At 52.7% G+C, this 25,702-nt stretch overlaps 7 protein-coding genes across 7 annotated transcripts; all 7 read left to right on the plus strand.

The window, feature by feature from the left end:
* The first annotated feature begins 3,774 nt into the window (after window positions 1–3,774).
* On the plus strand, window positions 3,775–6,879 carry M406DRAFT_287230 (uncharacterized protein). The gene is made up of 2 exons (XM_040918722.1): window positions 3,775–4,998; window positions 5,100–6,879. The coding sequence occupies exons 1-2, from the start codon at window positions 4,465–4,467 to the stop codon at window positions 6,612–6,614; spliced, it is 2,049 nt and encodes a 682-aa protein (XP_040780094.1). The 5' UTR covers window positions 3,775–4,464; the 3' UTR covers window positions 6,615–6,879.
* A 483-nt stretch (window positions 6,880–7,362) lies between these two features.
* M406DRAFT_287232 (translation initiation factor eIF-3, subunit D) lies at window positions 7,363–9,613 on the plus strand (the record flags this gene model as incomplete). The annotated part of the gene is made up of 3 exons (XM_040918723.1): window positions 7,363–7,573; window positions 7,666–8,902; window positions 9,026–9,613. The coding sequence occupies 3 exons, from the start codon at window positions 7,363–7,365 to the stop codon at window positions 9,315–9,317; spliced, it is 1,740 nt and encodes a 579-aa protein (XP_040780095.1). The 3' UTR covers window positions 9,318–9,613.
* A 2,146-nt stretch (window positions 9,614–11,759) lies between these two features.
* M406DRAFT_28429 (uncharacterized protein) lies at window positions 11,760–12,437 on the plus strand (the record flags this gene model as incomplete). Its single annotated transcript, XM_040918555.1, has 1 exon — window positions 11,760–12,437. A coding segment is annotated over one exon (678 nt), but the record flags the coding sequence as incomplete, so codon positions are not given.
* Window positions 12,438–13,031: 594 nt separating this feature from the next.
* Window positions 13,032–14,510, plus strand: M406DRAFT_337423 (kinase-like protein; the record flags this gene model as incomplete). The annotated part of the gene is made up of 4 exons (XM_040921251.1): window positions 13,032–13,145; window positions 13,204–13,346; window positions 13,421–13,755; window positions 13,825–14,510. The coding sequence occupies 4 exons, from the start codon at window positions 13,032–13,034 to the stop codon at window positions 14,508–14,510; spliced, it is 1,278 nt and encodes a 425-aa protein (XP_040780097.1).
* A 607-nt stretch (window positions 14,511–15,117) lies between these two features.
* On the plus strand, window positions 15,118–17,057 carry M406DRAFT_72086 (uncharacterized protein; the record flags this gene model as incomplete). The annotated part of the gene is made up of 6 exons (XM_040925519.1): window positions 15,118–16,014; window positions 16,096–16,121; window positions 16,268–16,327; window positions 16,645–16,722; window positions 16,913–16,917; window positions 17,038–17,057. 6 exons carry the CDS (start codon window positions 15,118–15,120, stop codon window positions 17,055–17,057), a joined length of 1,086 nt encoding a protein of 361 aa, XP_040780098.1.
* Window positions 17,058–17,852: 795 nt separating this feature from the next.
* Window positions 17,853–18,470, plus strand: M406DRAFT_28489 (uncharacterized protein; the record flags this gene model as incomplete). Its single annotated transcript, XM_040918592.1, has 1 exon — window positions 17,853–18,470. A coding segment is annotated over one exon (618 nt), but the record flags the coding sequence as incomplete, so codon positions are not given.
* A 1,657-nt stretch (window positions 18,471–20,127) lies between these two features.
* On the plus strand, window positions 20,128–24,064 carry M406DRAFT_287235 (ARM repeat-containing protein). Its single transcript, XM_040918724.1, has 2 exons — window positions 20,128–23,309; window positions 23,426–24,064. Exons 1-2 carry the CDS (start codon window positions 20,220–20,222, stop codon window positions 23,990–23,992), a joined length of 3,657 nt encoding a protein of 1,218 aa, XP_040780100.1. The 5' UTR covers window positions 20,128–20,219; the 3' UTR covers window positions 23,993–24,064.
* Window positions 24,065–25,702: the final 1,638 nt, after the last annotated feature.

The raw sequence follows: 25,702 nt of genomic DNA on the forward strand, positions 1-25,702 counted from the left end.
AAGACAGCTCGCCAGAGGTATCCTCCTCATTCTCCACCGAACAGCTTCCAACCGCGCAGGACTGGGCTCTCCAGGCTGCGTTTCAGCTTATCGATTGATAGGCGAGAAAGAAAAAAAAGAAAAGAAGAAAAAAAACCAGATACCCCTCCGCCGAAGAGACAATACCCACTTCCCATGATACGGTCAGGGCTTCGCTTGCAAAGTTGTCTTGTGGCAAGTACCGTCAGAACCCTCACATCATCTTACCCAGGTAGATTATATGCAGGAATGCACAGACTTTCTGCAAGACCGACGGGGCAATGCTCCACACCCCCCCCCCCCTCCCCTTCTCATGAGTGCTGAGGCAGAACACCACGTTTCGCTGGACAAGGAGGTCATGGCTCACGAAACGGAGTGGTTTGGAAGATCTTACAAACCTTGAACTATCCGTAGCAGTGTGATGGAAGAGTTGACTGAAAGCCACCTTGACATGTTTCTCGACCTCTCCCGGATCTATGCCCCGAGGCTGGTTGGAAAGTGTCACGAGGTTTGCTGGCATTCTGTAGCAAGGCATGTATTGCATATATTGCTGAAGGCCGTGTGGGTGTGGTACTACGAGATGATTCGACAACTCGTCGGTACCGTTTGAAGTTTTTTGTTTACGAATTTTGGCATGTTGGCCTGCCTTCCCAGCCTGCCTCTAGGAGATAGAATATCAATGCAACTACGAAGGGGGGGTTTCGATACAAGTAGTACGTTCAAGTCATGGAGAATCAACTTGTTTGCATGAACAGCAATGCTACGACGAAAGAAGAGCCCCCGACGGGCAGTCCCGATCTGGCCATCGCTACCGGGTGAATCACGAAATTGAGGCTCGATCAAAGGTCCACTCAAGCACAGGTGTGGTACCATGCCTCCAAATAGTCGACCGCAAACTCACCTGGTCCTGAACATTCTCGTCAGGATGGAGGCCTGACTTGCCATCGGACAGGCCGAGATGGACCTGCTGAAGTCATTCATCCAGTAAGATGGTCCCAAAGGAAGTAAGATTGGGAATGGAGTGGGAGGATCTCGCATGGCACATCCTTTGCGCCAGGGTCTGTGGCTCTCGGTACACACTAATGCAAGATGCAAGTGTTAGGATCGAAAGAGCGCTGCCGCGCAATATTCTGTTGGGTCCAGAATTACAGACAAGACAACTAGAGGCCGCACAAAGAGCTGACCCGTTCAGCCCCAGGTCGAAAGCTCGGGTGTTTGCGGAGGAGAGTAAATACTGCGGTGGTCCAATGAAATGCAGGAAACGAGGCACGGAAGGCTGCGGTCGTGACCTTGTGCGCGCCCATGAAATCAGTGCGAGGGTTCCAGAGCCGTTGGGCGAATGTGCTTCGCTGTTTTTCAAAGAATTGACAGAAGGTCGACGAGAACCAGGAGGGATGGCGCATGACAATACCCATCCCCGTCGGGGCAATAAGCCAATGCAGGATGCAACGCCCACGTTGCGTCCGTATTCCGATGCCTGCCATTGCAGTAGTCCCTGACCAGACAGTAAAATATGACAGGGACCCCTTCTCCAGGGGAGTTCGCATTTTCCACGAGACCCGAGTGTTCGGTGACCTAACCGAGCTCGGTCCAGCTCTGGCCACTGTCATCTGGTGAGACGCGCGGGGTGGATATAAAATAGTCGAGGTCGTTGGTGCTTAGTCTGGCGGTTGTGTCTTAGAGCGAAGTTACGCCGAAAAACGTGGCCTCGGTGAAGCACCTGATGCGTCGGTATCTTGTTGCAATATCTAGTGAGACAAGGATTGCTCTAGAGTTGGTATGGCACGGGGAGACGACGGCCCCGTGGAGGCCAACTTGACAGCCGACAAAAGTTCAGCGGCGAGCAGTGATGGGAGCTTCGTGACGGTTAGGGACGACGGAACGTCGCTGAAAACGGGCCGCGGAAGTTGTAGACCTGCACGATGTCGTCGACCTAGGTCAAATCAGGTATGTTGCGGCTCATCGTCAAGCTTTGTGGCCCCTTGGCAGAGCTGTGAAGATGTGATCGGTCTGATATCCGGCGTGCGTTTTTTCGCGGGGAGTCGAGCTTGGCGCCTGGGCAAGCATTTCTTTCTCTCGCCCTCTCGGTCCTCGGAGTAGCTGAAACGAAGAGGTGCATCCGTACCCGTACTATAGTTCATACGGGAAGCAGTACTAGTGTGTGTATGCGTGCTTGTGCGTGTGGTGCTGATGCGTGAGCATCAATAGACAAAGAGGGTGAGGCGGTAGAGAGCAAGCATGAAGTCAAGAGTGGAGAAGAGCGGACGTCCTGTCGTTGTCGCACGTGTGGGATGTCGCGAGCTTTAATTGGCTTCCTGAATATGGGGGAAACTATGGCCCACCCTGTCAGGGCCCCCACTCCCGAGGTCCTTTTTTTTAGAGACCCACCAGGGATGCACACTTTCTCTTAGCCGCAGCCAGAAGAGGCAAGAATTGCAGACAGGGCATGCGGGAGGCGCAGGAAAGGGACCAGGGGGGGCCCTCGTTTGGAAAAATATTGTGTAGACAGAGGGGCATAGCACGCTGGTACCTCCAGATTCGCAGGTTTGAGCCGTAAGTGGCCAGTATCCACCCTTTTCTTTTCTTCTTCCTGTTTTCCATACTATCGACACACACATTCACCAAATTTATACGAGAGATCAGCGAGGTCACCTCCGACAAAACCTCCACGTGCGGGGCCTTTACGTCAAGCCGTCGAGAAGAACAATCATTCCACAATCTGGTGCCTCAGCAAGCTTATTACTGTGGTATGAGGTCACGCTTCTTTCCTTCCGTGCTGCCCAGGCAGCCCAGGAAAGCCATGGCAGGCAGTCATTGAGGCAGTTCAAGCAAGCCACGTCCACCAACCCTCGAAGGCAGGTGGATGTTGGATCGTGATGCAGCCAACCATGTCTCAAGCAGGCTGCTACTACCTCGCACTCAGGTGCTGGTGGGCCCCGGATGCTGCGGACTTACCAAGATGTTGGGGCTGACTGAAACCAACCGAATGCGTTCTGAAGGAGGGTGAACGTTCTGACGTCCAGATTCTGTTTGTTTGTTTGTACATGTTGACCATACTACTAATAGTATGTACGCAGTGGTAGTAGGACTATCAAATCCTGGTGGGTGGGGGGCACTTGGTGATCCTTCGGGCCGGGTTAGACCCCATCGAAGACCATTGGGCCAGAGCAACTGTCCATTGAGAGCACGTTTCTCGGCAGCGTGCCACATTGACAGGATATATTGCATATGGCAACTGAAAAAGGAAGAACCTGTTACATGATCGAGCTGGCCAAAGCATTCCAGACCAGCTGAGAAGATAAGCTTCAACATCAGCCTTGATCCATCCACCTCCACCTGCACCAGGCGCTACGGCTCCTAGAAGGGGACACCGACGATGAGCCATGATGCATAATGCTGCCATGCATACAAACAGGCTATTATGATGGCAGCATGAATTTCATGTATATTTGCTAAGTACATCTGTGATCGTCTTACTAAAAAGCTTAACCTCTCAGCAGAGCTTGGTGGTTATGAGTGCCAGCCACCATGTCGCTCCTAGCAACAGCTACATGCGGTAAAACTATGTACTATGCTGAAGACGTTTTAGCACATTTCTCATGTTTTCGTCCCTAAGGTAGGCACGCTTCGGAGACGGCCGTTGGTTGATTTTTTTTGAGACTTGTTTTCATGGAATTTTTTTGTTCTCCCCTTCCTTCCCTCCCATTTCTCCTTCGGTCTGGCTGTGCTCATGCTTAGGCTCAAATCGACATCACTTTTTGTCCACTTGTCCCTCTCCGGCCTTCCGAACTCTGTTTCTAGATCCCATCTTAGCATTTCTTCCCACCCTTCTCTTCTTCTACGATAGGCCCTTCAATCCCACGCCCATTCACTTTTCCTTTCGATCGATCAGCCTCGTTGACCGAGAGATCTTTTCAGACTTTCCCACCTGACCAACGCCTTCTCCTACACACGCATCGTGTTCCCCAGTCACAAGGTCTCCACATCTCTGGTCTCGCCTTCGTGGCGGCACTCCTCTCGATCTAGCCAGCTCTCCGACCGGCGGCGTCCCCATAATTGTCGATTTTTTTTTTAGTCGTCTTGCCCCGCCCACCACCGGTGGGATCCCCGCCCCCCTGTGCTGTGATCTTTAACCTCGCAGGACTAGCAGGCTCGACAGGCCCACGCACACCTCCAGGATCATCGAATTGTGGAAGCCGCAGTGGCTGCATTTTTCTGCTATACCACCTGCCAGCCCAGTCTCTCTTAAAAGGCTGTCTCCTCCTCCTCCATCTCACATCATCTTGCGTCCTCTTTCTCGAGCTCTGCAAGGAAACACAACAATTCCTGTGCGGCCTCCATCGCCCTCGTTCTCCCGCACTTTGTGAGGCTTTTCAGTAAGCCCTTCACACACATACACACACAAACATCCTCTCTATACCACATCTCCTTATACACATTGCAGAGATGTCGCAGTATCTCGAGCACGAACGACACCACCCGCCGTCGGTCGGCCAGATCCCCGTGCCTCACGGCCCGGCGACCGGCGACGAGACATATCAATTCCCAACACACCATGGCTTGACTTCCCAGGAGGAGCGCGAGATCTTCGGCTACCTCACCCACCCAGATGACTCCTATACCCCGGAGGGTGTCTACTGGGCCGACTTGCCGTGGAAGCAGCGCATCTCTTTCGTCCACCAGGTCGATAGCGCGGAGGCCAAAAAGGAGCTGTCCACAATTGGCCGCATGTTCAAGAAGGATCCCCTGAGCCCCCTCAGCTGGTACTGGCACAATGCGATCCTGCCTGGTGCTGGTCTCGGTCTTGAGGGCTACGTCCTGTTCTCCATCGGAAACCTGAGCTCATATTTCGCCAAGACGGACAATTGGAAGGAATGCTGGGGCACTAAGACCGTTGATGGAGAGTGCAACATCAATTGGATTGCTGCCGTCACATACCTGGAGATCATCGGTATTATGTGCGGCCAGGTCGCTGTTGGTGTAAGTAACCCCATTGCCGCCAGAAAATCTCGTGCGGAGAATATACAACACAAAGCCAATAGTAACTTTTGCTGACCTTTTTTCTTCTTCCTCCGTTGTAGCTTATCGGTGACTGGGTTGGTCGTCGATGGGGTCTGATCCAGGATGCTCTCATCATGGTCCTCGGTCTCATCATGCTGACTGCGTCTTGGGGCACCAGCCTGGAGGGCTGGGTAATCTGCTATGCCTGGTCGCTGTTCATCTACTCTTTCGGTGTCGGCGGTGAGTACCCTATGACCGCCACGTCGTCCATGGAGAACGCGGTGGGAGCTGGCAAGGTCTCGACTCGCGAGGATCGTCTGCACCGTGGCCGCAAGGTCACCTCCGCCTTCCTGATGCAGGGCTGGGGTCAGCTTGCCAACCAGGCGCTGCTGATCGTCCTGCTGCTCATCTTCCACCACGGTGACGGCAGCCCACCATACGGCACCGAGAGCACCCAGGTCGTCTTCCGCCTGTCGTTCGCTATCCCTGCCGTGGGCACCCTGTGGCTTGCCTACTATCGTGCCTACAAGATGCCTTATGCCTCCCGCCAGCTGCAGATCGCCAAGAAGAAGGCCAACGTGACGGGTTACGACATCAACTCGCTGCGCCTGACGTTCAAGTACTTTGGCGGCCGCATCATCGCCACTGCTGGCGCCTGGTTTTGCAACGATGTCTTTTTCTACGGCAACAAGCTGTTCCAGTCCTCCTTCATCGAGGTCGTGACCGACAACTCGAGTTCGATCATGACCACTTGGGTGTGGAACCTTTACAACATCATCGTGGCGCTGGCGGGCTACTACCTGGCCTCGCTGCTGATCGACAACAAGTTGTACGGCCGCAAGACCATGCAGCAGGTCGGCTTCCTGGCGTGCTTCCTGTGCTTCGTCATCCCCGCCTTCAAGTACAAGTACTACTCTTCTACCGACGGTATCCACTCGTTCCAGGCCATGTACTATCTGTCGTCCTTCTTCAACCAGTTCGGCCCCAACGCCGTTACCTTCCTCGTCGCTGGCGAGGTCTTCCCGACGCCGGTCCGCGCCTCTGCCCACGGGTTTTCTGCCTGTGTCGGCAAGGCTGGTGCTCTGCTGGCTGCCATTCTCTACAACTACATCGACACGCAGATGCGCTTTTACGTCGTGCCATGGTTTGGTCTGGCGGGCATGCTGGTCACCTATCTGTGGCTCCCCGACACGACCGGTCTCGACCTCAAGGAGCAGGAGCGCCGGTGGCAGTACATTCTCGCCGGGAAGGAGGATCAGTACCATGGCATCGCAGTGCACCCTAAGCATCTGAGTCTGTGGGAGCGCATGCGCGGCGTCGGTAAGCACTACAACCCGGAGCTTGACCTCCAGCAGAAGGTCACGGACCTGCGCAAGGACTGGGAGTTGCAGGAGGCGGAGAGGCGGGAGAAGGAGGTCAAGGGCGAGCCCGCGATCATGGACAACGACTTCAGCCAGGAGGCGCACGACTACTTCCAGCGCACGAGCTCTAACACGGCGTCGGGCGGTGTGTTGGGCGGCGAGAAGCTGAGGGCGGAGAGTGCTGATGACAGCAACGGCCCTGATGAAAAGACTGAGGAGAAGCCTACTGCATAGATGATGGATAAGAGATGAGGAGCGACATCCATCAGATCAGAAAAGAAGGGTATGAGGAAGTCAGTTTTGCTTTCACTTTTGATCACTTTTTTCTTGACTGTATAGACAGCGGCGCGATACCTGGTTGTTCTTCTTGTTGCACACTCACAGCTTATGAAAAAGCACATTGTACCCTCATACCCGCAGCTTATGCTAGAGACATGACTGCACAGATTTCTGTTTGAATAATACGCTTTAATGATAAAAATGGCCATGTGTAACATCATGAAAATTCTCGCGTTTTGAACCATACCCAAGGCTAGTTCCAAAGTTCCCATGGTTAACATACTAGTCACACCCATAAGAGGGTCGTGCAAATAGAAGTCATGCAAATAGGCTGTAGTGAAGACAGTGGTGGCTTGCCCAGCAGATATAGTACCGTAGTCATTGTTCATTTTACAAACCAGCTTGATATTTTCCAGGGTGGAAGTGGTCTTGTTGGCTGCGCCGTGATCATTTTCAGACCCCTAACCCTACCCTTTGCCGGGAGGTGGTCCAAGCTTTTCCATTCGCCCCACTAGGCGCCAACCCCACCAAAAGTTCGATTTTTGGCTCGAATCTCCCAAACCAGCTGGGAGAACAATCAGAACGAAACGAGCCACCGTACTTCGACCCTTTTGTGGCTCGATCACAACCAACGCAACCTTCTCATCCCGACACCCGAAATCGAAGTACGACCTTTTTATTACGGTCACGAATACGGGCAAATATGACTTCCTCGATCGCCGACCTCATCTCGGCGCTGCCTGACGGCGATGGATGGGGACCTACCATCACCACCGAGACCACCCTCGACGGCGTGCCGTACGCACCTTTTTCCAAGGGCGACAAGTTGGGCCGTATGGCTGACTGGACCGCCGATGGAAAGGACGGGCGGGATGGACGGGGTGGACGGAATCAGTACAATAGAAATTACCGAGGTGCGCTGCTCTCAGCGTCGACCATACTGCGACGCAATTCTGCTTGGGGGAGGAAACATTTCTTTATGCTGACTTGAACCCATCGTCCACAGACCAACAGACCTACGGCTTCAACTCTGCCTCCATCTTTGCCGCCCCCGCCGTCGAGCAGGATGAAGCCTCTTTCTCTGTCGTCTCCAATACCCGCGACGCCCCCAAGACTCGTTTCGGCCGCGGCGCCGTCTTTACACGTGGCACCCGCGGCCAGCGAGGTGGTGCTCGCCAGGACGGACGCGGTGGAGGACGGCAACAGCAGAGCCGTACGGGACGGGGCGGCTACGATGGTGCGCGCGGTGGACGCAACAACCAAGGTGGCGGTCGTGGTGGCCGCCGCTTTGGGTGGAAGGATTATGACAAGCCTCAGCGGAACCGCGATGCTTCGATCAACATCCGTCCTGACTGGAAGCTGCTGGAGGAGATTGACTTTAACCGCCTGGGCAAGCTGAACCTTGACGCCGATGAGGGCGAGGACGTCGACAGCTACGGCTTCGTCTACTACTACGACCGCAGCTACGACAAGCAGCCTGTCAAGACCGCCGAGAAGAAGCTCAACCTGCTCGACCGCGCCGCCTACAACGTCACCACCTCGTCAGACCCTGTCATCCAGGAGCTGGCCGACAAGGACGAGGCAACCATCTTCGCGACCGACAGTGTACTGTCCATGCTCATGTGCGCGCCGCGGTCCGTCTACCCGTGGGACATTGTCATCGTCAAGCAGGGCAACAAGGTCTTCCTCGACAAGCGCGATAACGCCGCGCTAGACATGGTGACGGTCAACGAGAACGCCTACGACGCCCCGCTTGAGGCATCCGAGGGATCCAAGGAGAGCATCAACCAGCCTGCCGCGCTGGCCGAGGAGGCCACCTACATCAACCACAACTTCGCCAACCAGGTGGTGCTCGAGAACCAGTCCAACAAGGTGGAGATGGCCCACGGCAACCCCTTCTACGATGCCGCCCACGAGACAGAGCCGCCGGCCTCCAAGGTGTACAAGTACCGCAAGTTCGACCTGTCGACCAACGACGAGGATCCCGTGTACCTGGTGGTCCGCGCGGAGATCGACGCTGTGCAGAAGAACGCCATCAACGGCGAGGACCAGTTCCTTACCGTGCACGCGCTCAACGAGTTCGACAACAAGGCGCAGGGAAGCGGCGGCGCTCTTGACTGGCGCAGCAAGCTGGTCTCGCAGCGCGGCGCGGTCGTTGCGACCGAGATGAAGAACAACTCGTGCAAGCTCGCGCGGTGGACCGTGCAGAGCATCCTGGCCAAGGCGGATGCTATGAAGATTGGGTGAGTCTCGGGTGTTCTTTCCTTCCTTACACCAACACCATTTCATGCTCTTCCCTTCTGCTCCACATCATCCTTCAACAACTATGCCCCCACTGCAATTACACGACTGACCCCTTTCTCTAGTTTCGTCTCTCGAGCCAACCCCAAGGCCAACGACAAGCATGTCATCCTGGGCGTCATAGGCTGGAAGCCACGGGACTTTGCTAACCAGATGAACCTGTCCCTGTCCAACGGCTGGGGTATCGTGCGCACTATCTGTGACTTTATCCTCAAGACCGGGGGCGCCGACTCCAAGTACGTCCTTGTCAAGGACCCCAACAAGAGCATTCTGCGCCTCTACGAGGTGCCCGCTGGTGGCCTGGACGAGGAGGAAGATGAAGCCCAAGTCGAGGCAGTTGAAGAGGAGGATGAGTAAGTCCTGGGGTTGGGAAATTGTGAGTTGCGGGGGCCGGGAGTAGACCATAGACAAAAAGAAAATGGACCGGAGTACGTCTTTATTTCTGTCTTGTGTGTGTGTGTGTGTGTGTGTGTATGCCTGGTTGCCTACGAGGTGGTACTGGATATCAAATACTATCCTTATTCCTACTTCAAGTGCCCAGGGCACCCACCCCACTTTTGATTTGGCCAATTAACGTTTGAATGAAAAGCTATAACATCATATCAAGACGAGATAGTGAACAGAATTCATCTTCAAAGAGAAATTTGATGTTCATGTTTTCATCGCCCCCTGCTGGGCACAGAAACCCGTTCCCTGGAGCTGCGTCTATGGTGTGCTCTTGGTGCTCCGGTCGGCTGCAACACAAGGTCACTAAGTACCTACACTGAAGAGAGAAGTAGGTTTTTTCCAGTTTGACAAGTGCATGTCCGTTCTGGACCTTCGCAAAGCCCCCCAAATCGTTGTGCGGCATGGGTAAGAAGGAAGGAGCTAGATACGTCCACACGCCGTGGTAAGTAGGTAGGCTGTGTAGCAACAGCCATTCAAGCTAATGACCCTCGGCTGGACGCACATCATATTCCTTTGTTGTTCAACGCGCCACATCACAACATACAAATACGGCTGCCTCCTCGATATTCCCGAAATCACATTCCAGATAACAGACGTCGGATTAGTCGGGCATAACTCATCACGCCGTATTGGTTGCCGCGCTGATTCGTTCATGGATGCGGTGCTTGGGCCGGAGGCGCCCGCTCGAAAGTGCGGGATATGCAACAACTTAGATGCCACTAAGAATGAATTAGAAGCAATTCAATTCGACGACCTCAGGCCGAAGTGCGAATTCTGCAGCCTGCTGGAATCGACGAGCACCTACTTTGGGGACCTAGAGTGTCAAGGCATGAATCAGGCTCCTGAGCGCCACACAATCACTCTATTGAAACTCAGATGGCCTCAAGCTGCGAATGAGACACTTGGTGTCATGGCCTACTTGCAGATTTATGATGCATACCAAAGCTTCAGAACGGTAGTTTTTCACTACCTCATGTATTCAAGAATAACGGTAAGCTCGATGCTCAGCAGCGAATCTTGGCTGGTGGATGGCTGCTCACGATCGCCATAATAGCCTCCTGTTAGCCTACCTTCATTAAGACTACTTCCTCCTTTCAAGGAAGAGGTCAGTATGGAGAATGCGGTAAACTTCGTCCTGAGGCATGCTAGAATTTGCCGCACAAGGCATCAAGGAAACCTATGCGCCGAAGCAGACTGCGAGGTCGTCATGCCGAAGAGGATCATCAGCATTGGCAACCCTGGTTCTCCGGTCAAGCTTATAGTTGATCCTGCAGAGTGCGGTCGTTACGCTGCATTAAGCTACGACTCAGCATGTGTACATAGGTGGCTTTCTCTTTGACAGCTCTCACTCGAAATATTATCTCAGGCACTTAGACATCCGATACTGCCAAGTTATATCTGTTCATGCTTCATGATAGACAGGGCCCTGCTATATCATATCCTGAGACAAAGGAGCATAGCTCTATGCAGAACCTTGGAGATCTGGAATTGTGGCTAGACAAGTACATAACAGTCAAGAGGATTAACGATATTGTCGAAGAGTGTAGGAGAACGTGCATTTTGTGCTGGAGTGCTAAACCTCAGCACTGAGTGGCATAATAGAAGTGACCCAGAGCTGTCAAAAAGGTACTGAGGCCGGATTGCTAATTACAGTGATAGGGTTTTGCAGGCGGGTACTCAGGCATCATGTCCATCACCAATATGAATACATTCGTAAAGATGATGATGCTAGTCCTCTCCCTCTTCTTGGCGGGACAACCTGATATGGAAATCATGTTCCAAGGTAGGTAATAGCACTCGCATCTTTGTTGTCAGGAGTAGTTGTTGCCACCCATTTCGCTTAGCCACAATCTTGGCCTGGGTTGCCCTGGGAGTCCTTGCCGTAATTTTCTACTTAAGGTATGTGCAGGCAGATGCAATTTTGGAGTGAAAATCATCAGAAACGAGCAGGTTAGCAGCAAAGGCGACAGTGTTCAGGTGAAGCTCGCCTGACAAGTTTTGAAGCAGTATTGAACCCTAACCCTGCCAATCACTCGATTAAGACGGAAATTTAGCTTCAGGCAGCACTATTCATTTTCTTTTCATACACAGTATATATGTAAGTGTCTCGTTTCGCCCCTTGTGTCCTATCTCAGATAATGACGTTAATGCCACGTCAACTCTGAAATCGTTGCCAACATACTCGCTATATTTCATGAAACCCCTCCTTCTCAACCATAAGTTTTGGCACACACATGCGGTACAGCCTTCAATAGCTAGCTCCAGATGTCAAGGAACCAGGCACGGGCAGTGCCACCAGAGGAGTCCAGCGCTTTTGGTGTGGTATCAAGAGTCAACACTTCTCCTCCTGGCTTTCCACTCTTTCCAAACCTCCCGGTTGAGCTGCGCATCCAGATATGGCAAAACGCCCTGCCTGATAATATTGGACCAGCTCTATACATGTACAAGCGGGGTTGTTGGAGGCATCGACTCTTGACGGAATCTGAATACGGGTATACTCCAACCGGGGACGAGAATGACAACTGGGTACTGGAGTTCTGCTATGCCCTCCTAGGCGACTCTCAACTCAATATCACCTTGCTATTCGTCAATAGTGAAGCCCGTGACGTTGCCCTCGCTTGGGCTGCGAAGCAGGCCCCAGACACGCGCATAGTCGAGAAGGACAGCTTGATGATGCTCGTACGCCCCTTCAAGCCAGAGTCCGACGCCATTTATGTAACAGTGGACGATTGGGATACCTTCCTTGGCGAGGAATCCGAGCTGCCATATGACTTGGGCTGGGACCGCATAGACCGGATTTACGGCTCGCACTGCGCAGTTACTCGCCTTGCTGTGCCTGAGGCTTTGTTCCGACAGAAAGAAGATCATTGGAGATGCCTGACAGACTTGTTCATATCCTGGTCATGTGTGGAGACGTTGTACATCGTTGCTGACCCGCAGCCCGAGATGCTGGCTTCGACTGGCGATGAAAGCGTATTGTTGCGGTGCGAGATCGACGAGGTGCAAGGCCCGGGGCTGCTTTGGAAGAGCGATGAGGAGGAGTGGCTTGCGCAGGATGATAATGGGACACATGCTTTTGACCAGATCCTCCAGATGGCCGCCGAGGAATTGCGCCGAGAACTTATCGGCCTCGAACGAAACTTCAGGGTCCGTGTGGTCCGTAGTGCCAAATCACAGTATTGAAGACTATTATCGCTTGGTGGAGGAGCTTGCGCTGAGTAGGGTGCTAACCAGAGAGGAAGAAGAGGTAATAGGGATGTCTGATGCGAGTGATATCAGGAGCAGTAACTACAGTCCAAGGTGGAATCGCTCTTGACTAAGGATTTACTGTGAATCTCGTATGTCAAATGTGAAATTACTCTTGACTGCGAGGTTATTCAAACATGGGGGAGAAAGGAAAATAAAAAGTTGATTGCCGAGGGCTGAAGAGGTCGAAATGCTGTTGATGCAACCTGGGGCTCAATTGGTGAATATTCCTTGTCACGGATTAATGCGAATGGACAGTGGCGGGGCCGACCGGGAATATTCGAAACCCAGAAAGTGCCTTGTTTAACCGGACTGAGGCCAAATTGGCTGAGTAGCAGCACGTTGCAGGCTGCAGCTTAACACTCCACTCTGAACAATATGTCTAATTTCGAAGAGTCTACATCCAATGATCCTACGTATCCTGTGCTAGCAGGTCAAAATCCAGAGAGCGCGCCCGTCGTGCAACAAGAGCAGCAACAACCCAAAGCAAACGTGCAAGATTCTCTGCCAGCCCTCTCGGAGTCACCCATGCAGAACGAACAGGATATAGAGGAAGGCTAATGGCGTGTACAAGCCTGGTGGTTTCCATCCTGTCTATATTGGGGACATCTACAACGGAAAATACACCGTCTTGAGCAAGCTGGGGTACGGCCTGTATTCCACGGTGTGGCTCGTAAGGGACACATCTTCACCGTAAGTTCTATCCATACTCATCTTCAACCATCACACGGAACTGAGTAAATACTTATCTTCTGCTCATAAAACAGGGAAGAGGCCAAATACTACGCTCTGAAGGTGTTGAGCGCCGACTGCTATGGCACCGAAAAGGACATCTTCGAACGAGAGATCCTGCGGCACCTTCGCGATGCTGACAGGAATCATGTCGGCTATAGATACATTTGCCATCTAGTAGACGATTTTGAGCATTCTGGACCCAATGGCACCCATTTATTGTTAGTTCTGGAGCTTATGGGCGAGAAACTAACGACTTTCGGCACGCTTTTCAACAGGACGATGGTGCCGAATCCACTCATGAGACGATTCACCTTTTACCTTCTTGCCGGTCTCGACTACGCCCATGATAGCAACGTCATCCATACTGGTAAGACTTACTATCAAAGGCTCCCTTTCGTTGCTTGGAGAAACCTACTGACGACTCTGCTTGCTCCAGATATCAAGCCTGACAATATCTTCGTCAACTTCATGGACACCTCGCTCATCGAATCGGAATATCTGAAGCAGTTGCCATCTGTGGTGCAGGACAGGCTTGCTGACACATATTCACCGGTGCCATCACAGTCTCTCAAGATGTTCTACTTCAAACTTGGCCAATCTCTTCTGGACTTTGAAGTGGCCCTCGGCGACTGGGGCGTTTCCTCGTGGGCCGACAACCACCTTAGCGAGCTCATCCAGCCCGTCACCCTCCGCGCGCCCGAGGTGCTCATCCAAGCACCTTGGGATGCCACCACAGACTGGTGGAATCTCGGAGCCGTCCTCCTTGAAGTATTCCGCTGTGTGCGCATGTTTGACGGCCGGGGCCCGCCCGATGGTCACTACGACCTGAGGCAGCATCTCCATGAGATTGTTACCTACTTCGGCCCATTCCCCAAAGCCCTTCTAGAAAAGGGGGACGCTGAGCTGGTGCAGACTTATTTTGACGAGGCTGGCTACGTCAAGGGAGCCCCTCCCCTCGAGCTTCCCAGTCTGGAATCTGATGATTATATGGATGACCTGGATGCGGAGAACCGGAAGCTTTTCGTGTCGTTTCTCCGTGCGATCATGAGAATTGATCCCCAGGAGCGCCTGTCGACCATGGATCTGTTGCGACAGCCGTGGTTAGGGTTGAATTTCGGATAATCAAAGGCCTTGGATATGTTGTATAAAAGGATCCAATATAGTGTGCAGAAGGCGCAGTCTGCAATACACTGTGTCGGGGGGGAAAGTTGGTTTGGATTACTCATGGGTAATTACATCACCGCATAGCTCTGGCAGCTCTGACTCTAGGCGCTGAGGTACACAATGTAAGCACTTAAGAACTTAGAAATAAGCAAAACCAGGACAGGAACCTGTAAGCTTGACCACCTTGACGTCTTCCACTGTTGACGGTACTGAACCTGCATACATATGCCCTCGATATAATATCCAATGACAATTGAAAATGAATGTCAGATGTAGTGGTAGTGGTGCAGTATGGTGCCGTGGGGTCCATAGGATTCGGAGTGATGACAACGTAGCAGTCGGGGAAACCTTCAAATTTCGTCCTAGGAAAGCTGAAATCTCATACTATAGTCTTGTGTTCCCCTCCGGCCCGCGGTCTCAGGGGAAACTGTAGGCAGTGATTGAAACGGCCAGACCTCTTTAAAGGCAAGGCTCTGGAGTGAGAAATCATCATGATTTTTCAGGCTCTTGAAAATCTTTCTCCTTGTCATAAACCTCTTGGTCACTAAACTAATATTTCCAAAACATGCAGCCCACGTTGTCTTGCCGCTTTTATCAAGATCTCATCTTAATTGCCTTGATCTCGTCTTCCTTGCAAATAATCGCCTCCAGCGCGCAAAACTTCACACCTCGCTCAACGCCTGTATCAGCAACAATCGGACATGACGCCCATAAAACTACTGCCCGGCCTCCAGCCCCAACACAGGTCTGGCATGCCAACAACGTGGAGCTTCTCCGCCGCTCTGTTCCCACAGTAGGCGCTGTGGCCAACTACAGCTACGTCGGCTGCTTCTTCGACCCGGGCGCGGACCGACTCCTCGAGGGCAAGATCTTCTGGGGTCAACCCGGGAACAGCCCGTCGTCCTGTCAGTACTCGTGCGGGCAACTAGAGGGCTACACGGGCGCCTTTGGCCTCGAGGATACGAGCCAGTGTCTCTGCGACAAGACTATACCCGTCTCGACGATGAGCATGTACGCTGCCCCCGATACCGCGTGCAGCGCGGCGTGTCCTGGAAATTCAGAGGTCGCATGTGGTGCGTATGGGTATATCAACATATACATGGCCTTGGCTGCTGAGACCAGCGGGTCGAGCTCCACGGCGACGACTGTGACCCTGGGGTCTGCAACAGCGAGCGCTACGGCATCAGACGCCGGCACGGCCACAGCCACGGGCGTCTCTTCCACAAACACAACGGGGGCAGACCACACGTCGTCTGACGACAGCAAGTCAAAGGGCAGCAACGGCTTGAGTAATGGAGCAGTGGCTGGCGTCGCAATAGCGGCAGCGGCAGGAATGGGCCTGCTGGTGGCGGGGCTGGGCTTTGCTGTCATGCGCCGCCGTCAGGGAAGGAATTTGGGGTTGGAGTCGGCGCCCGATGCTACTCCGATGGACGCACGTTTCAAATCAGACGAAGGGATGGCGGTTGAGATGTCAACGGAAGGCACACCTGCCGAGCTGCCAACCCGAGGTTTATAGTTCATTTATTACTTAATTACTGGCAAGAAACTGACGCCGAAAACTTTATTCATGTATGTACTACCTAGCCATGGAACACCGTCCAGTCCTTTTCTTCTTCTTACCCCCCTCCCTTTCTCCTCACGCCATGTGAACCTCGTCCATCAGGCTCTTGTGGAATGGAGCCATGCATGTGAAGTGGATGTCTTGTGAGTTCCAGGTCAGCCAAGTCCAGAGTTAGGTACTGGCTGGATGTGTTTTACAAGTGGTGCAAGCAGAGGTAAGGCGAATCCTGCGAGGCTGCCCAGGCGGCCTGGACGGTCTAGAATCCTCAGCAGGGCCCCCAAAGTTACCATTCTCGACCCTTTAATAAAAAGTCTATATGAGTTGGCCCCTTTGTATGCAGTTCAGAGCCTGAAAAGGTTTCTAATATCGCTCGACGAGGTCACACTGGGCTTGACTGAGGCTGAGATTTCATCGAAGCAGAGCGCTAGGGTTTCATTATTGCGCCTGTCAAGAGCCTTCAGCCTTTAAGGTTTGATGGCACGATGGAGGAAGATAATTTACTTGACATTAGAAATCTATGCTACGCTCCAGGTACATGGTGTTGCATGTTATTACCACCAGGGCCAGCGTATACGAGAAGGACCCCTGCATTTGCCAACAAGTGCTTAAGTATGTTGGAGAAGAGATATTAAGCCACTGCTGCTGCGACCTCAAAGTCGAGATGTAGAGAAATATAATCAGGTACTGCTAGTGCGACCGTACTGAAGGTGTCTTTGAAAACTGAGACGTATTTACAGACCAAGACTATCAAGCATAAAGAACGACAGTCAAAGAGCACATTTGAAGACTCATTGACTAGATACCGTAAGTGGAAGCTGAGAACGATAGATACAACGTACCTGTGGAAGACATGTTCCAGTGTGATTTTATGCCTAAGCCATCAAAGCATCATGACAGTAATCACTACCTTTCACTGGAAAATAGCTCAATCAAAACAAGAATGAATTAAGGTCCATAGAAATTTCCAACAATCAACTTCATTTTCTTTCGTCATGATATCTTGGGGCATTCCGAAATGGGACCTCAGTAAGGAAGAGGGCGGGTTGTGGTGAATGCAAGAGCCGGGGAGGCCACGATGATCAGCGATATTTGATAATCAGATGTAATTTAGAGTCAAGGAAGGGCATGTTAACCGTGAAATACTATGATTTTGATCATAATAACCTAAGTACATAGTACAATAATTTGAAGCCCCCCTCGCCCCTACAACCAAGTGTTCAAGCGACTTCTCGGCCTCGGAATAAATACATCGAGATACCAAGATCAAGGGTGGAGGCGCAAGCCCGGAGAGCACTGCAGCAAACCGCGAATATTGACGTGTAATAAAGAGCAACACGGTTGACTGGCATCCTTCTTTTCCTTCCCTTCTTTCTTCTCGAAAAAAATTCCATAGAAACTCAACCTCAATCAGGTTGTCTTGCCTCCTTTCCAAGGCTCTCATATGCCGTCTTTCCAGGGGTTAGGGTTGAAGTCTGTAGGCAGCTTCCAGTAGCGCCCATCTCCACTGGCCGTTGTTGCTCAAACTCCTTCCCAACTTGAACACTCCAACATCACATTAGGACTTCGCAACATCACCTGAGCATCAACTGTCGTCTTCTCAACGTGACTACTTCTTCCCACACTCTCCTCTGTACATATAAGCTGTGATCACATTGGTCGAGGCCGTCATGGCTACCCCTCCTTCCCGCCCACCCGATCCTCCAGCTGTTGCTACCCTGCCAACACAGCAGTCTCGGCCCTCATTATACGCAGAGTTTCTGCCGAAGCTTGGTCGTATGTCGGTCGTCATTCATCTCCCTACCCCGTCCACCCACTGCACAAAGGTTCTTGTTTCCGCCGACGCATCGCGACTCTTGGTTTATCATGAGCGCGTCACCACCGAGCTGGTTCTTCCTGTTAAGTCACGCCTGGCAGGCGAGCACCTTCCTCAGGTGATACCCCCTGGTCTGGATAAGATGAGCTGGCGATTGGTACCCCGACAGGATGAGCTCACTGGCAGTGCCGTGGAGAACATTGTGCCCTGGTCCGCAGCCAATCTCCACCCCAACGTGGACGTTGTCTGTCGCGAATGTGCGGCTCTCATCGTGTCCAAGGGCGACCTGAGGCAGTGGAAAGACCTTCCCAGCGAAAACTGGGCAGAGATGATGGAGTTTTGGCATTGTCATAAGCCAACTACTCACGCTCATGGCGAGACGGACGGGGCAAGCGGCCAGGACGGACAGGACGAGAAGAAGGCTTCGGAGAGTGCACTCGCCTCGCGCGGCTATGGTGCAAACTCTGCCATCGTTGCGCAGGAAGGCGTCGGCTTTGTGGACTTGATGAGAATGTGGTTCTACGAGGATCATTGTCGGGCACTCACGGTATGCAGTACTCTGAATTCAATCCTCCTGACCTCGTTTTCCAACAAACGGAAATGTAGATCGGGCACAAAGAAGGTCGCTGGACTGGAAGATCCCTGTGATCTTCCTCCATGTCTCAGTGTATCGATACAAGTGCCCAAGAAAGAATGATCCGGCTCGCCTTGCCTGAGGCGAGCTGCCCGGGTGCTTATGAACCCTCGTCTTGGCGATGCGGTTCGTCTGCTCCAGGGCAGAGAGCTGGAACGACTCGACCCTTTCGCAGAAACATCCAAAGTCATGGATAGCTTTGGATTGCGCCGAGTTACATATATCGATATGCTCACATCCACAACCACTCATGTGCTAATTTTGATACAGGTGCGACCAAATGGAGCTGAGAACGGAGCCAGCCCTCTCATGCAGGTCTCGCAGAATTCTGTCAACGTGCCGACCGCAGTGTTTTGTCCCGGTTGCAGTACCCACCTCGGCCACTCTGAGCATCGGAAGAACGCGTTCTCGCTGTTTAAGTGGAAGATAAAACTCGCCGACCCCTCTCTTGACTCGCAACCGCCTGCCAGCCTACCCAGCCTCTCACACTGCCTGGCCGCCGCACTTTTGGAAATGCAGGCCCGCACTGGCTCGGCCAAGATAGTCCTGCAGGGTGACAAAGAGTCAATCACGGTTTGGGTCCTGAACCCATACATCAAATTCTCTTGCCAGGAGAAGCAGAAGGTACCCGCCATGAAGGTGCTCTTTCAGGACAAGGCCATGGAGGAGGACGAGATGGACCTACCTGACGACATCATCATGGATATTCGTGGTGTGTTGCAGGAGAGCAACAACTACCTGCCCCTCGATGAAAAGACCAAGGTGTTCGACCCTGATAAGGGAGTCTGGACAGTGGCGCTTCTTGACCGACTAGAGCGCTGAGAGCCCTGTCACGGCTAAGCAATGGGCGCAAGACAAGTCCAAATCCAGGTGCAGTTCTTCAGGGAGATCGAGAAATCTTTTGCTCTTCACATTATCCTCGAGTACTACAGTTGGTAGGTCTGTCAGGACATTCCATTGACGACATCCTCGCATTTTTACACACAGGCCGTGTGCGCCAGGACACCTCGGGATTCATTGCAGAAAGGTTGCATTCATGGGTTTGTAAGTTTATTGGACAAGAAAAGAAGAAGAAAAGCAATGTGGGCATTTACTACTGCAACCTCGAATACTAGAGATCATGGTTTGGGGTATTGATGAAAACAAAGGCAGGAGGACAAGAGAGACAAGGCTGTCTCACAGCTGTATATACCTTGGAGTTTTGGGTGGGGACACCGAGATACCCTTCACATTATGAATAGAGCCAAATCGTGATTTAGTTTTTTTTTATTTCTGAGGACAACCAACAATCTGATCTCAAGAATTAGGTACATTAGTTGTGAAAGATGGGAATGTAAAAGCGCATTTCCTTCTATGTTCCCGTTTTCATGGCATTAGCAGAAGTCAAATCAACCTTGCCCATTCTGAGGTAGTGAAAATTAGAACCTGGAGCACAGCAACTGACTAAGCAGGACTCACCTCTGGAAGTGCAGCATTAGCAGCAGTATCGGTACAAGTGATCCACTCCAGCCTTGTGCCAAATTCAACGACACCTCTTTTCTCTTTCGCGACATCGCCACAGCCAGTACAACACCATCACACCCGTTCTCCGAACCGACTCCTCCCCCTTTCTTCTTTCGACTCAAGACCACGATACATGTAGTCAACTCAATTGTAGCCATGTCGGACTCTGAATTCGACCAGATCCGCAAGCTGCAGGCGGAGCGCAACGCCGCCGCAGCAGCCAAGAAAGGCAGCGCACGCGATCCCTCGTCCCAGCGCGAGTCCTCGACCAAGGCCAGTCTGACCGAGGCCTTCGACACTGAACTGTACGATCGCCCTTTTGACAAGTTTGCCGGTTACCACACCTCGATTCCCGCCGCGGACGATGATGACATGGACGTCGATGGCGGCGATGACAGGTCCCGTCGCCTAATCGGCCAGTACACGGCGACGCGCGCCCAGATCGACGAATTCGCACGCGGCGATGGCGTCGAGGAGGACGATGTCCTTGCTGGGCGCGGCGAGCGCAGCAACCGCATTACGGATCGCGAGACGGACTACCAGAAGAGGAGGTTCAACCGCGTGCTGACGCCCACGCGCGCCGACCCTTTTGCTGCGAACAGGCAGGCAGGCGCGGCGGATGGAGAGGGCGAGACGTACAGGGACATTATGGAGAAGGCGGACCTGGAGCGCGAGGAGGCGCGAGTCAGGCTGGCGATCGAGGAGAAGATAAAAAATGGCGACGGGGTGAAGAGTGAGGAGACGGAACACAAACCGACACTCACCGAAGGCGACAAGGAGAACCAGGAGGCCGGCTCTACGGATGCTGCTGCTGGACGGAAGCGAAAGAAGCGGTGGGACGTAGCGACGATCGAGGAGCCGACACCTGCGCCCGAGACGAAGAGGAGATCGAGGTGGGACGAGGCCCCGTCGGTTCCCATGCCTGGGGCAGCAGAGGCTCCCAAGAAGCGCTCTCGTTGGGACCAGGCCCCGGCTGCTACGCCCGTCGGCAATGCAGGACTAGCGACACCAATGCACCCGTCTCAAACGCCAGTGGTGCCTGTGCCGCCTCTTGGGGCCGAGGTCTCGGCACGCAACGCGCCCATCAGCGACGAAGAGCTCGATGCCATCTTGCCAGGCGAGGCGGAAGGGTACAAGGTCCTCGAGCCACCTCCAGGATACGCCCCGGTGCGTGCTCCGGCACACAAGCTAATGCAGACGCCTGCCCCAGCAGGCGGGTTCATGATGCAAGACCCCAACTCTTCTCGACTGGCAGCACACCAGCTTCCGAAGGAGATCCCCGGTGTGGGCGACCTGCAGTTCTTCAAGCCGGAGGACATGCAATACTTCTCCAAGCTGACGGAGAGCGTTGACGAGGACCACCTGACCGTGGAGGAGCTCAAGGAGAGAAAGATCATGAGGCTGCTGCTCAAGATCAAGAACGGTACACCGCCCATGCGAAAGACTGCACTGCGACAGCTGACCGACAATGCACGAAGCTTCGGTGCCGGCCCGCTGTTCAACCAGATCCTGCCTCTGCTCATGGAGCGCACCCTCGAGGACCAGGAGCGCCACTTGCTTGTCAAGGTCATCGACAGAGTCTTGTACAAGCTCGACGAGCTGGTGCGACCCTACACACACAAGATTCTGGTAGTCATCGAACCCCTTCTCATCGACCAAGACTACTATGCCCGGGTCGAAGGCCGTGAAATCATCTCCAACCTGGCGAAAGCCGCTGGGCTATCGACCATGATCAGCACCATGCGGCCAGATATTGACCATGTTGACGAGTACGTGCGAAACACCACAGCACGGGCCTTTGCTGTCGTTGCATCAGCGCTCGGTATACCTGCCCTCATCCCCTTCCTGAGAGCCGTTACCAGGACCAAAAAGAGTTGGCAGGCAAGGCACACGGGTGTCAAGATTGTACAGCAAATTGCTATCCTCATGGGTTGCTCTGTCCTGCCTCATCTAACTGACCTGGTGGAGTGCATCCGGCCGAACCTCAACGACGAGCAGACCAAGGTGCGCACCGTTACCGCTCTTGCAACAGCAGCATTGGCAGAAGCTGCCAACCCATATGGTATTGAGAGCTTCGACAGCATCCTCAACCCTCTGTGGACGGGCACCAAGCGGCAGAGGGGAAAGAACCTGGCAGCATTCCTCAAGGCTGTTGGATTCATTATCCCCCTGATGGACGAGGAGTATGCAAACTATTATACCTCGCAGATCATGGACGTCGTTCTGCGGGAATTTCAGAGCCCTGACGATGAAATGAGGCGGGTTGTCCTGACGGTTCTGTCCAAGATGTCACAGACAGAGGGTGTGACGGCTGGTTATCTCAAGTCTCACGTACTTGACGACTTTTTCTCCAACTTCTGGGTTCGGAGAGTTGCTCTCGACAAGCGGAACTACCGATCGGTCGTTGAGACGACGTGTGATCTTGGACAGAAAGTTGGCGTCAGCGAGATCCTAGAAAGGATTGTGGGCAATCTGAAAGACGAGAGTGAAGCATATCGCAAGATGACCGTGGAAACGATCGAGAAGCTGGTCGCCTCATTGGGCGCCGCTGACATCGGTGAGCGTTTGGAAGAACGGCTCATTGACGGAATTCTACACTCCTTCCAGGAACAGTCTGTCGAGGATGTAGTCGTTCTCAACGCGTTTGGCTCGTGTGTAAACGCACTTGGCACTCGCACCAAGCCATACCTCCCCCAGATTGTCAGCACGATTCTCTGGCGACTCAATAATAAGACTGCGCAGACTCGCCAGCAGGCCGCAGATCTCATCTCACGCATTGCGATGGTCATGGCGCAGTGCGGGGAGGACGCTCTGCTAGGCAAACTCGGCATCGTGCTGTACGAATATCTGGGTGAAGAGTACCCCGAAGTACTCGGCGCCATTCTCGGCGCCCTGCGGTCCATCGTGACCGTCGTTGGTATCAACCAGATGCAGCCGCCCATCAAGGACCTGCTGCCGCGCTTGACTCCCATTCTGCGAAATCGCCACGAGCGGGTGCAGGAGAACGTCGTCGATCTTGTCGGACGAATTGCAGACAGAGGGCCCGAGTCCGTCAACGCGAGAGAGTGGATGCGTATCTGTTTCGAGCTGCTCGACATGCTCAAAGCGCACAAGAAGGGCATTCGGAGAGCTGCCAACAATACATTTGGTTTTATCGCCAAAGCTATTGGTCCGCAGGATGTGCTGGCAACGTTACTGTCCAACTTGAGAGTGCAAGAGCGCCAGAGTCGTGTCAATACCGCTGTTGTGAGTAAAAGTGCAATCCCTTTGCGAGCCCCCTCTTTTCGCCCTACACATATTCCTACCTGAATTGAACACACGCATTCTCTTCATGTCTACTTCAACCGCTAACACGTCTACAGGCTATCGGTATTGTGGCGGAAACGTGTGCCCCATTCACAGTTCTCCCTGCCATCATGAACGAATACGCCTCTGTCGCCGAGCTCAACGTGCGCACCGGTGTACTGAAATCGCTCTCCTTCCTTTTCGAATATATCGGCGAGATGGCCAAGGACTATGTCTATGCCGTGGTGCCGCTGCTCGAGGACGCCCTGATCGACAGGGACCAAGTGCACCGACAGACCGCCGCCTCCGTGGTCAAGCACATTGCTCTAGGCGTCGTCGGTCTCGGACTCGAAGATGCCATGCTCCATTGTCTGAACCTCATCCTGCCTAATGCGTACGAGCAGTCCCCGCACGTGATCGACCGGGTCATCGAGGCAATTGAGGCCATTCGCGTGGCTATTGGACCAGGACTGGTGATGAACTACGTCTGGGCGGGCCTGTTCCACCCGGCCAGGAAGGTCAGACAGCCATTCTGGCGAATGTATAATGATGCGTATGTCATGCAAGCGGATGCGATGGTCCCCTATTATCCGAATTTGACAGAAGAGGGTATCGATAGAGGAGAGCTGGCTATCGTGTTGTAGTAAGTAGGTGTTGGGGTGATCCTGGGCGTCATTATAATATAGGCTGAATCAATGCATTGGAGGTTGTTGGTGCTTTTGTGACCCTTTGTCATTGGCGTGAGAGTGTCTGCTTCTGTGAGGCTGTGACAGGGCCATGCAACATGGATGTGGCTATTTTCTTGTAAGGCTTCCCTCCTCTTGGACAACCCTGCTTTTTCCAAATTGATTCAACTTGCGTCCTTTAGATATGGAGCAATTAACCTCAATACTTAAGCCAGAAGTAAGTTTAGATAATCATGAGAAGCGAAGCTGCCAGAACAGATCTAGAACCAGCTTCCAGAACGCACTTGGCTTGTTGATTACGGTCAAGAGTTCGTATTCACTTCACAACCACAGTTGAACTCGTGATGCCAATTTCCCCTTTCTTTATTCTGTATCAGCTTATGCCCCGTTCTCACTTGAATATCTGGGTAGCACCATCTGCACCTAGGGTAGCTGCGCCAGGCAATTGCTCGACTTGAGAGCAGTCTGCTGTTAATCCACCCAGTGCCTTCGACACACTCTGCTATGTAGGCTTGGCTTGGGAAAGGGCTGGACAAGGGTATACTTCGCGCTGTGGCCCCAGAATCTTGTTGTTGTTGGGTTTTGGAGTTTTGCCTCAAAGAATGTGCACAAACAAACAGTTGGGTGTTCCTCAACCTGTGGTTTGGCGATTTGGCTGACATCAAGAGTCTGATGTCAAGAGCCTATCGTCCACCAAACATGTTCTCACTGCGATTATCTGATACAATTTTACATGTGACACACCTTGAAATGCATGAGATCTATGAGTTTGCTGTCATCACATTACGGACAAGCTGGCTCGATGAGAAGGTTATATTACATCGTCAGATCAAACAATGCAGCACCGCATTCGGACTGGTCCTTTTCTCGGTTTCGCTATTGGATAATTCGTTGCCCCTCTTCTTTTTGAATCTTGAAGCTATGGACAGTGTCAATGCCGTGATTCTTCTACGAAGCGAGTTGCCCATGGTTTAGTTAGCAGTCGTTGAGGCATAGATCTGATCATTGATTTCATAGCATCAGCAGCAGCAACCAGACAAGAATAGCTGAAATGGAGCCATTTACCTCGAATATCCTCACAGGTTATCAGAAACATGAATATAATTCTTTGTTCTGTTAAATCTTGTGCCATACCTTTATCGAGTATACACCAAAGGGAGGCTGCCCACTCTGGCAAATGTGCTACACTTTATTACATCACAGCCTTGGTCTAGTTATCGTCTATCAACCACGAACAGCCTCGTCAACTTATTCATCTTCTACATAACGGCATCTAGCCGGCAGTATTGACCAACGTTGTGACGATAGGAATGCCCTGAACGTAATTGAGAAACAAAACACAGTCCCGTCCCGCCTTCTTGCTGGGCCTATCAGTTTTGATGACCTTCTTGATTCCGGCTCGGTCCTGTCTCGGCGGCTCTCGACACGTCAGAGCCCACAACAATTACATGCTTCACGATCAATAAATACCTCGATGCGATATTTTCTCTCCCCCTTTCTTCTTTCACCCCTTTGCTTTTTCTCCTAGTGGAGAGGTAGCTGTTAAAACCATACATTCCCTCCACCTCTCTCGCTCGCCTGCTCGCGCCCCATCCGTGTGTGGGAATTTGCTTCCTCCGCCCCAAACGACCAGGATATACAGTCTTTCCTCAGCATCAACAAGGCCAA

This window comes from Cryphonectria parasitica (assembly GCF_011745365.1).
Source record: "Cryphonectria parasitica EP155 unplaced genomic scaffold M406scaffold_2, whole genome shotgun sequence".
Classification (NCBI taxonomy): Eukaryota; Fungi; Ascomycota; class Sordariomycetes; order Diaporthales; family Cryphonectriaceae; genus Cryphonectria; species Cryphonectria parasitica.